The 12,439-nt window shown below is 44.8% G+C and overlaps 1 protein-coding gene across 4 annotated transcripts in view; it reads left to right on the top strand.

Annotated features, from left to right (window-relative positions):
- LOC140453677 (mitogen-activated protein kinase kinase kinase 5) overlaps positions 1-12,439 on the top strand; it is a 167,810-nt gene that overhangs the window by 110,479 nt on the left and 44,892 nt on the right. For all 4 annotated transcript variants that reach the window (XM_072548596.1, XM_072548594.1, XM_072548593.1 and 1 more), the window contains 2 exons: positions 9,759-9,843; positions 11,289-11,422. In XM_072548596.1, the coding sequence (XP_072404697.1) occupies positions 9,759-9,843; positions 11,289-11,422 (219 nt within the window). The remainder of the gene's footprint in view (positions 1-9,758; positions 9,844-11,288; positions 11,423-12,439) is intronic.

Here is a 12,439-nt window from a genome sequence, read left to right as displayed (position 1 = left end):
TTTCAAATCCCGATCTCACTGCCTTGCTAACCTTCAAATATTCTCAGTTCCAATTTATCACAGCTTTCCGTCTCTTTGCCCAGTTTCGTTATCAGCCGTGGCTGCTGCTGTTGCTATGTTGAGAGATGCTGGCTCTTGATTGGTTGGCAGCTCTATGAGGTGGAACTTCTGAAGCCCTGTGCTGCTAATTGACTGATGGGCAGCCACTTATACCCTTGGCCACTTACCCACAAGTGTGCCTGGTGAAATTCAGCCCATTTCTACTTTTAGAATAGGATGAGGCCATTCATCCCATCAAGCCAGCTCCCCCATTCCATTGGCGTCATAGAGATGTACAGCATGGAAACAGACCCTTCGGTCCAACTCATCCTTGCTGACCAGATATCCCAAGTTAGTCTAGTCCCATTTGCCAGCACCCAGCCCGTATCCATCTAAACCCTTCTTATTCATATACCCACCCACATACCTTTCAAAATGCTGTAATTGTACCAGCCTCCACCACTTCCTCTGGCAGCTCATTCCATACACACACCCACCTTCTGAGAGAGAGAGAGAGAGAGAGACAGAAGCCTCTCTCTCCGCTGGCTTTAACCTAGCAGTGGGCGGTTGACCTTAAGTGTCCATTAATTGTTTGTTGAAGGGCCTTATGTACTTTTAGATCTTTCCCCTCTCACCCTAGACCTATGCCCTCTAGGTCTGGACTCGCCCACTCCTGGGAAAAGATCTTGTCTATTTACCCTATCCGTGCACCCCATGATTTTATAAACCTCTATAAGGTCACCCCACAGCCTCTGACGCTCCAGGGAAAACAGCACCAGCCTATTCAGCCTCTCCTTATAGCTCAAATCTTGGCGACATCCTTGTAAATCTTTTCTTTCAAGTTCCACAACATCTTTCTGATAGGAATGAGACCACAATTGCACGCAGTATTCCAACAGTGGCCTAACCAATGTCCTGTACAGCTGCAACATGACCTCACAACTCCTGTACTCAATGCCCTGACCAATAAAGGAAAGCATACCAAACACCTTCTTCACTATCCTATCTATCTGCAAATCTACTTTCAAGGAATTATGAACCTGCACTCCAAGGTCTCTTTGTTCAGCAACACTCCCTAGGACCTTACCATTAAGCGTATAAGCCCTGCTCTGATTTGCTTTCCCAAAATACAGTACCTCACATTTATCTAAATTAAATTCCATCTGCCACTTCTCAGCCCATTGGCCCATCTGGTCCAGATCCTGTTGTAATCTGAGGTAACCCTCTTCGCTGTCCACTACACCTCCAATTTTGGTGTCATCTGCAAACTTACTAACTATACCTCCTACATTCACATCCAAATCATTTATGTAAATGGTGAAAAGCAATGGACCCAGCACCGATCCTTGTGGCATTCCACTGGTCACAGGCCTCCAGTCTGAAAAGCAACCCCCCCACCACTACCCTCTGCCATCTACCTTCAAGCCAGTTCTGTATCCAAATGGCTAGTTCTCCCTGTATTCTCTGAGATCTAACCTTGCTAATCAGTCTTCCATGGGGAACCTTGTCGAATGCTTTACTGAAGTCCATGTAGATCACATCTACCACTCTGCCCTCATCAATCCTCTTTGTTGCTTCTTCAAAATTAGACTCAGACCACTTTGTTCCAGAGTCACCCAAAGATATATTCTTGGTTCCTCCTTGTCTGCGTATGCTCCTCCTTTGGAGAAATTCGTGGGTTTCCTCCGGGTGCTCCGGTTTCCTCCCACAGTCCAAAGATGTGCAGATCAGGTGAATTGGCCATGCTAAATTGCCCGTAGTGTTAGGTAAGGGGTAAATGTAGGGGTATGGGTGGGTTGCGCTTCGGCGGGTCGGTGTGGACTAGTTGGGCCGAAGGGCCTGTTTCCATACTGTAATCTAATCTGATAAAAAAAAATCACCGACTTGCGTTCTGTCAGATTTCACAAGGAGGCTGGGAACTCTCAGCTCTACCTTTCTGCCATCCTTCTCAGTGCCTCCACTACCATGATATTGTCAGGTTGCTGGTCTGACACCTAGTCCAAGATGAGATATAACTCCCCCAAGTCTGACACTGGGCAAACTGAAGAAATTATCTTCAGTCTCTGCTGCAAACTCTGTTCCTATCCACACTATCCTTTGCTGGCCACTGTACAGGCCTCATGACCTCTGATCAATCCTGAGCTGAGCTCGAACCCTCATTCCATCAAGTGCCAGGGGCACCTACTTCCACTGCTATAAATTCATGCCTCTTTGCCACTTCCTGACCCTATTTGAACCTAAGAATTAGGAACAGGAGTAGGCCTGACAGTGCCTCTAGCCTGCGCCATCATTTGACAAGATCATGGCTTATGTGTTTGTGGCTTGAACGCCATTTCTCTGCTAAGCTGATAGATTCTCAACGAATAGGGGAGTCCAAACCTATCTCCCTCTTCCCTAACAATATCAATGACATAGCCTCACTGATTTCTGTGGGAAAAGAAACAATTCCCCTCATTACCTTTTTAAATGGGAGATTTCATGTTTTTAAACTACGTTCCCGAATCCTAATCTCTCCCGTTAGGATAAACAGCATCCACCCTGTAAGGAATGAGTTGAGTGAACATTCTCAGAGTTGTTTCTGAGCTGCTGACTCACTCACCCATGAGTTTCAAACTTGATGATTCCAATTCCCTGCCTTCCAAACTGCATAATCATCTCCCTAAACTTCAACGCATCTGAAATTCTCTTACCTGTTCCTAAACCTATACCAAACCGTTCATGTATTGCCCTAGTTCTTGAGGACTTGCAAATTTCTTCAATTTAAATTGCTCATCCCTTTATTCAGATCCCTCCATGGCTTTATTTCCTGAATCCACAATCCTCCTGGATGCTGTCTGACTGTGCCCTCATCTACAATACCCCTGACCATCTCACCATCTTATTCCTGCACCACTGGCAGATGTGTCTTCAGCCATTTTGATCTTCTGCTCTTGACTCCCATTGCTAAACCCTTTTTTTCCCTTCCATACCCTGCTTCACCCTGAAGAGTTGACTTAAAAACCCGTCCTTTGGCCAAGCAACACTTATTGACCCTTCAGTGTATTCTTCACGAGGGCAGGTAACGTTCATGCCGCACAAATACCAGACGATGACCAACTGCAGCAAGCAACAATCTAATAGCCGCCCCTCGACATGCAATGGTATTGCCATCACTGAGTCTTTCGCTACCAACATCCTGGGGGTTACCACTGATCAAAAATTGAACAGGACAGGTCATATAAACACTGTGGCTACAAGAGCAGATTAGAGACTTGGAATACTGCTATGACCAACTCACCTCCTGACTCCCTAAATGCTGTCCCCATCCACAAGACCCAAGTCAGGAATGAGTTGGAACACTCCCCACTTGCCTGGATGGGTGCAGCTCCAACAACACTCAAGAAGTTTTACACGCAGCAGCCTGCCTGATTTGGCACCACATCCACAAACATTCACTCCCCAGCACTAGTCTACCACAACAAGATACACAGAAGATATAAGGCACCGAAAACAGCACCTTCCAAACACACAACTGGTTCCATCTGGAAGGACGAGGGCAGCAGATATGTGGGAACGCCATGTCCAGTAAGTTCCCCTCCTAGACACTAACCATTTGGAACTATGCTTCCTATTTTGAGTCACAATTCTGGATCTCCCTCCCTAACAGCGCTGTGGGTATCCCTCCATATCAAGGACTGTAGCAGTTCAGGAAGGCAGCTCACCACCACCTTCTCAAGAATACTTAGTGATGGATAGTAAACACTGGCCCTACCAATGTTTCCTGCATCCCTTGAAGGTATTCTTTCAAAACTCACGAGCAGATTTTCTCCTGTTGTTTTCTCCCAGATGAAGCTTTTCTCTCAAAATACAATGAAATATGAAAGTGAACCACTGATTTCCAGATTAATTCTTCACTGGCACAGCAGATAGAATTACAGAATTTGCAAATTAGTGTTAATTTCTTTACTTCATTTCCAGGAAGCAAGCTGCTGTTGTTGATTAGTTAAAGAAATTACCATAACAACGGCTGCCTGTTGCTGCTGCTGCATCTGTTGTTTTGTTGATAGTTCCTGAAGCTTCCACACATTTGGCAGCCACATGGTCCGCTGCTCATTCACAGAAACCTGTCACCCCCTGTAGTCCATCCTCGGCATTGCCACCGATATTCAAATGCCCGAGAGAACTCAATACATAGACTTTTTCACAAGGAGAAGAGAGCAGAGCTAAGGGCTTGTGTGTCACAAAGGTAGTGTCCCCACATTTGGGCTAGGAGGCTAGGGTTCAAGTCTCACCTGCTCCAGAGGTGTCTAATAATATCTGAGTGGGTAGAAGAATCTGGAAGAATATCAACACCCATGACTATTCAGCTCATTCTATTTGTGCTGGTGTTTATATACCAGCCCTCTACTCTTATTCCATCCGTATCCTGCTTTGAGTCTATATTTCTCGGGCAGGTCTTGTGGTCCAGTAGGTACCGTCCCTGCCTCTGGGCCAGATATTCTGGGTTCAAGTCCACCTCAGCACTTGATGGTGTAACGCAGCTAGACAGATTGGTAACTGATCTGTAAGTCCTTCAGATGCTCCACTGGGAGGCAGTATGAGTGGGTAAGATCCCTGCTAGACCACATGCAACCCAACAGGCCCCATGTTAGAGGATTCCATGTGCCAGGTCTTATCAAGAGCAAGCAGCATCCTTATTCTGATGGACAGCTGTGTGCACTCATGCTTCTGAAAGTATCCACTGTACTACTCTCAAACTTGACCTACTCTTGGGAAATAAGGCAGCGCAGATAACTGAGGTGTCAGTGGGGAAGCACGTTGGGGCCAGTGACCATAATTCTTTTAGTTTTAAAGTAGTGATGGAAAAGGATGGAGCGGATTTAAAAGTTAAGGCTCTAAATTGGAGGAAGGTCAATTTTGACGGTATCAAGGCAAGAACTTTCAAACGTCGATCGAGGGCATGTGTTTGAAGGCCATTTGGAAAGTGGGAAGCCTTGAAAAATGAGGTAACGAGAGTCCAGAGATAATATAGTCCTGTTAGGGTGAAGAACAAGGCTGGTAGGTGTAGGGAATGCTGGATGATGAGAGAAATTGAGATTTTATTCAAGAATAAGACGGAAGCATAGCTCAAGTATAGACAGCAAGGATCGAATTAATCCCTAGAAGAGTATAAGGGCAATAAGAATATAAGTAAGGAGGGCAAATAGGGGACAGAACCTTGGCAAATAGGGTTAAGGTGAGTTCAAAAGGATTCTACAAATACATTAATGATAAAAGAGTAACTAGAGACAGAACAGGGCCCCCTAAAGATCAGTGAAGCCACTTACATGTGGACCTGCAGTGATGTGGGAGATATTAAATGAGTATTTTGTATCAGTGTTTACAGTAGAGAAGGATTTATAATGTAGAGAACTTGGGAAAATAAGTAATGACATCTTAAAAAATATCCATATTACAGAGGAGGAGGTGCTGGATGCTTTGAAATGTATAAAGGTGGATAAATCCCCAGGACCTAATCAGAACTCTGTGGGAAGCTAGAGAAGTGATTGCTGGGCCTGTTGCTGAGATATTTGTATCATCAGTAGTCACAGGTGAGGTGCCGGAAGACTGGAGGTTGGCAAACGTGGTGCCACTGCTTAAGAAAGTTGGTGAGGACTAGCCAGGGAACTAGAGACCGATGAGCCTGACATCGGTGGTGGGCAAGTTGTTGGAGGGAATCCTGAGGGACAGGATGTACATGGAAAGGCAAGGACTGATTAGGGATAGTCAGCATGGCTTTGTGCGGGGGAAATCATGTCTCACAAACTTGACTGAGTTTTTTGAAGAACTAAAGAAGAGGATTGATGAGGGCAGAGCAGTGGATGTGATCTATATGGACTAAGCTAAGGTGTTTGATGAGGTTCCTCATGGTAGACTGGTTAGCAAGGTTAGACCACATGCACTACAAGGAGAACTCACTATTAGGATACAGAACTGGCTCGAAGGTAGAAGACAGAGGATGGTGGTGGAGAGTTGTTTTTCAGACTGGAGGCCAGTGTACCACAAAGATCGATGCTGGGTCCACTGCTTTTCATCATTTATATAAATTATTTGGATGTGAACGTAGGAGGTATAGTTAGTAAGTTTGCAGATGACACCAAAATGAGAGGTGTAGTGGACAGCAAAGAAGGTTACCTCAGATTTAAACAGGATCTTGAACAGATGGGCCAATGGGCTGAGGAGAGGCAGATGGAGTTTAATTTAGATAAATGTGAGGTGCTGCATTTTGGAAAAACAAATCAGGACAGGACTTATACACTTCATGGTAAGGCCCGAGGGAGTGTAGCTGAACAACGAGACCTGAGTGCAGGTTCCTAGCTCCTTGAAAGTAGAGTCACAGGTAAAGAGGATCGTGCAGAAGGCGTTTGGTATGCTTTCCTTTATTGGTCAGTGCATTGAGTACAGGATTTGAGAGGTCATGTTGCGCTGTACAGGACATTGGTTGGGCCACTTTTGTAATGCTGTGTGCAATTCTGCCCTCCTTGCTTTCGGAAAGATGTTGTGAATCTTGAAAGGGTTCAGAAAAGATTCACAAGGATGTTGCCAGGGTTGGAGGATTTGAGCTACTGGGAGAGGCTGAACAGGCTGGGGCTGTTTTCCCTGGAGTGTTGGAGGCTGAGGGGTGACCTTATAGAGGTTTACAAAATTATGATGGACATGGGTAGCGTGATTAGTCTTTTTCTGGGGTGGGGGAATCAGATTGAGAGGGCATAGGTTTAGGGTGAGAGAGGAAAGATTTAAAAGGAACCTAAGGGGGCAACCTTTTCACTCAGAGGGTGGTGCGTGTACGGGATGAGCTGCCAGAGGAAGTGGTGGAGGCTGGTACAATTATAACATTTAAAAGGTATCCAGATGGGTGCGTGAACTATTTAGAGAGAAATGGGCCAAATGCTGGCAAATCGGACTAGATTAAGTTAGAATATCTGGTTGGCATCTGTGTCCTGCTATACAGCTCTATTCACCCTCACCAAGGTTCTCGCGATTTTATTAACTTCTATAAGGTCATCTTTCAGCCTCTGATGCTCCAAAGAAAATAGCCCCAGCTTATTCGGGATTCTATGAATTCAATACCACGTGAAGTGGTTGATGCCAAAACAAGGGGCGACTAGATGTAGCACTTGGGGCGAATGGGATCAAACATTATGGGGAGAAAGCAGGGTTAGGCTATTGAGTTGGACAATCAGCCATGATCATGATGAATGGCAGAGCAGGCGGAAAGGGCTGAATGGCCCTCCTCCTGTCTTCTGTTTTAAAAGGACATGGGCAGTATGGTGGCTGAGTGGTTAGCGCTGCTGCCTCGCAGTGCCAGGGTCCTGGGATTGATTTCAGCCTCAGGTACAGAGTTTACACATTCTCCCCATGTCTACGTTGGTTTCCTCCGGGTGCTCCAGTTCCATAATCCAAAGATGTGCAAGTTAGGTAAATTGACCATTCCAAATTGCCCATAGTTAGTGAGTTTTGAGAAGATTTGTAGCTCAGGTTGGGGTTCTAGATGCACTTATGCTTACTGAGCCAGAAGGTTTGTTTTCAGACGTTTCGTCACCATACTAGGTAAGATCATCAGTGAACTTCTGGGTGAAGCACTGGTGGTATGGCCCGCTTTTTATTTATGTGTTTAGATTTCCTTGGGTTAGTGACTTCATTTCCTGTAGTGATGTGAAAATGAAACCAAAAAATGAAACCAGACAGATCCAACATACCACGCTTCTACTGATTGCCCATAATTCATAAACCAGGAGCCCCCCTCAAGACCCAGTCTCGCTACCTGGAATGCCAACTTACAGAACGGCCAAGGAGCTACGTCAAAAATTAAAACACTTAGTAGAAGACTTATGCCACACCATCCACTCCATCCAAGAATTCCTGAACACCATCAAAGACACCAAGATAGAAGAGGATGAAATAATGGTCTCCTTTGATGTAACAACCCTGTTCACATCCATCAACATCAACCTGGCCAAGAAAACACTGACTATACTATTAGAAGAACCAAAGACACATACATCAAAACACCACCAATTTCATTAGCAAGGACAGTATCGTCAAGCTAGTGGACCTATGCCTTACCACCCACTTCACCTTCAAAAACAAAACCTACAGACAAACCAACAGAACATCCATAGGATCTCTGATATCAAGGTTCTTACCAGAGGCAGTAATGCAGGGACTTGAACAAACAGCTCTGCCAACCATCCAACCCAAACTTTGGGTCCGCTACTTTGATGACACCTTTGTCATCACTAAACGAAACAAATTAGTAGAAACCTTCAAGAGCATCAATAATACCCTTACTGGCATAAAATTCACTAAAGAGGAGGAAAATAACAACAAATTGCCATTCCTAGATGTTGCAATAGAGTGAATAGCCAATGGGGAACTTCAAACCAGCGTCTACAGGAAAACAACACATACAGACTAAATATTGAACTACAGAAGCAATCACCCAACACCCACAAACAAAGTTGCATTAGAACATTATTTCAATGAGCCACCACACACTGCAGCAGAAGAACTACGAAGAGCAGAGGAAAATTACCTATACAGTGTATTCAAAAAGAACAGGTACCAATGAACACAGTCCGCCAATTTCTTAACAACAAACCCAAACAAGCAGGCAAAACATATCCAAAAACCCTAGCCACTCTCCTCTACATAAAAGACATCTCGGAAATGGCTGCCAGACTGCTCAGACCTCTTGGCATCATGGGTAACCTACAAACCCACCAACACACTAAAACAGCAGCTAATGAACTTGAAAGATCCTATACAGACAATAAGCAAAACTAATGTCATTTACAAAATACCATGCAAGAACTGTAACAAACACAATATTGGACAAACAGGCAGAAAACTAACCATCAGGATACATGAACATCAACTGGCCAGAAAATGATATGACCCACTCTCACTAGTATCTTTACATACAGATGAGGAAGGACACCAATTCAGTTGGGACCACACATCCATCCAAGGACAAGCCAAACAGAATCATGCATGAGAATTCCTAGAGGCATCGCCTTCCAACCGGAACTCTCTCAACAACCACATTGACTTGGATCCCATTTACCACCCCCTGAGGAAAAGAACGGAAATGACATCACCAACCCAAGGAAACCTAAGCACATAAATAAAAAGTGGGCCGTACCACCAGTACTTCGCTGGAGGCTCACTGATGGTGTTCCCTAGCATGATGATGAAATGCCTGAAGACAAACCTTCCAGCTCAGCCAGCAAACTTCCATCCATTGCCTGTAATATTGAGGGTTGTGTTGGTTATATGCATTAGGCAGAGGTAAATATAGGATAGTAGGAGAATGGATCTGGGTGGGTTACTCTTCAGAGGGTCACTGTGGATTTGTTGGTTGGAGTGACCTGTTTCCACACTATAGGGAGTCTATGAATTCTATTCAGCCTCTCTCGATAATTCAAACCCTCCAACCTCGGCATCATCCTTGTAAATCTTTTCTGCAGCCTTTCAAGTTTCACAACATCTTTCTTAGAGCAGGGAGACCAGAACTGAATGCAATATTCCAGAAGTGGCCTAACCAATGTCCTGTACAGCCACAACATGACCTTCTGACTCCTGTACTCAATGCACCAACCAATAAAGGCAAGCATACCAAACACCACCTTCACCGCCCTGTCTACTTGTAGTGGTGACCTTCCTCAAATGCTAACACCTTTCTGGTTCCTCTTTGTCAGGTTCTGTGAGCTGCTGAATTCTTTCACTGAGGAATCCCAATTGCAAGTTGATGATGCACTGAGAGTGACAGAGGAGCTATTGGAGGTGAGTAACACACTGAGTGACTAAGTAAAGGTCTTCATTACTTTAACACATTGTGAACACATACTCCACTGCTGTGTTGTCAGGACTTTAGTAACTTGCTGCCAGATCAATTCCAGTGTCTGGCCAGTCTGATATGAGAGCAACACATCAACAACAAGCAGCGTTCATTTTGATAGCCACCTGGATATAATGAATCGACCCAAGCCTCTTCAACTTGTCAAACAAAATTTGACAATGAGTCACATGAAAGGTTGTCAGGACAGACAACCAACAGCTTTGCCCAAGAGACAGCTTTTAAGGTTGTTTTGAAACCAGTAAATCTGCTTTTGCACGATGTGAGGAGTTAATTGGCGATACCAGCATTTGTTGTCTGTTCTTCGTTGCCCTGTGAGGGCAGTAGGCCCAGCCCAGGTAAAGATGCAGATTTTCCTCCCTGAAGGACATTACTGAACCAGATGGATTTTAATTCCAGTGATGGTCTGAGACGAAGATTCGCTTTCATTGCAGTTTTATTTTTACTTAATTGATTGAATTTAAATTCCACAAACAGCCTGGTGGAATTTGAAGCCATGACGATGGTTTTACTAATTCAGTGCCATTAGCCCTAGGCTTCTGCTTTCTCCTTAAGGAAATGAAACGCTACTGGGAAAAGGCAGGCATGTGGATATGAGGGATGTCAGATCAGCCATGATCCTCAGGAATGGTGGAGCAGGTTCAAGGGGCCAAACGGCCTTCGCCTGTTCCTATTCCTTATGGACGTATGCCCAGGCCTCAACCCGTTTTTGTGCTAGCTCCTCAAAACCTTAACTCCTTGCTACTTCAAGAATCTATCAGCTTCCTCTGGTAGCGATCTAGCCTCCATGGCATTGAAACATAGGGACTCAGTGGTTAGCACCGCTGCCTCACAGTGCCAGGGACCTGGATTCGATTCCAGCCATGTGTGGAGTTTGCACATTCTCCCCGTGTCTGCATGCATTTCATCCGGGTGCTCCAGTTTCCTCCCACAATCCAAAGACGTGCAGGTCAGGTGAATTGGCCATGCTAAATTGCCCGTAGTGTTCAGGGATGTGTAGGTTAGGTGTATTAGTCAGGGGTAAATGTAGAGTAATAGGGTAGGAGAATGGGTCTGGGTGGGTTACTCTTTGGAGGGTTGACGTGGACTTGTTGGGCCAAATGGCCTGTTCCCACACTGTCGGGATTCTGTGATAAGGAGCAGGAGTAGGCCGTTTGGCTCTTCAAACAGACATGGCCGACCGTCCTGTTCCCATGTCCATTCAATCCCTTTAGCCCTCTGTGGGATATAAAATTCCAAACATTCACTACCCTCTGGACAAAGAAATCCCTTTGTATCTCAGTTTTAACTAACTGTCCCCTTATTCTACAGCTGTGTCCCTTAGTTGCTTGTTATGTAACGGCATATCTTTCTTCCTCTTCTGACTGTACAGTACAAGTATGAATACACTGAAAACGGAGAAAGGCTGATTCTGGGGAAGGGAACATATGGGATTGTGTACGCTGGACGGGACATGAACAATCAAGTCCGTATTGCCATCAAAGAGATTCCAGAAAGGGACAACAGGTAATAATTGGAGCTACTGACTATGACATGGATGCTCAAACACTTTCAACACCTCATACTTCACTCGCATTTTAATATAAAAATACATCTCAAACTTCTTGTTAAAGGTGCCTTTGAGCAAACCTTGACAATTGAAAATAAAGGATTGGTGAGACCCAGTCATTAAATATATTCAAGACCAGCATTGGTAGATTTCCAGATATTAAAGATATTAAGGAGTGGTGTTTTGTAAAGTAGCAAGTCATGAAAATGGTAACATTTGGTGATCTTGATACTGGTTGCATTCGATTTTGCCTACCCATAGAAGCAGAGCTTTTTTCAAAGTTTTCAATAATCCAAGGGTCATTGAAGGGCATTTATTGTTCACCGACAGTTAGTGAAGTAACTCCCCTCAGGCTGGTATTTTATCACCAAGATATCCTTTACTTACAAGTACAGAGTCCTTGACTCTGATCCAGCTCCCTTAGAGCTAGCTCTCAGAGTGAGCAGAACCTCTGACAGTCCTGTCTATATCTGTCAGCCAGGGCTCCCTGATTGGATCAGATTAACAGCCCCAATCAGGGGACTCATATTCTGTGATGTCCACCTGGCTGACTTCATTACAATCACTGCAGTGTGAGGAACAAAGGAAGAAGTTCCATGCTGCAGTTTTCTGTACTGCCTGAAAGGCCATCTGAAGGCTGCTGACTCAGTATGGTTTAGGACTCAGGAAACATCCTGGGAGGCGATACACATAGTTAACTATTGGGGTGGGAGTGCTCAGAAGAAGCCAGTAAATCCCTATCAGTTCAGCGCAGCAGAGAGTGGATTGAAAGGAACCCACAAGAAGAATTTGCTTGGTGCAGCTGAGCAAGATTAGAGCTTAGAAAAACCAGGAGCGGTATTAGCTTGGTGAAACCAGCTGTCTGTGGAAATTTGACATTGTACCAGTAACTAGATGCAATTTCCACTACCCAGGGGAGTACAGATCCTATTGGGAGGCAGAGAAATCTACCAAAGAGTCAGCAGGACATTGAG

This window comes from Chiloscyllium punctatum, chromosome 27 (assembly GCF_047496795.1).
Source record: "Chiloscyllium punctatum isolate Juve2018m chromosome 27, sChiPun1.3, whole genome shotgun sequence".
NCBI classification, from domain to species: Eukaryota; Metazoa; Chordata; class Chondrichthyes; order Orectolobiformes; family Hemiscylliidae; genus Chiloscyllium; species Chiloscyllium punctatum.
The sequence above is the reverse complement of the archived record's forward strand: the minus strand, read 5'-3'. Positions and strand labels throughout refer to the sequence as shown.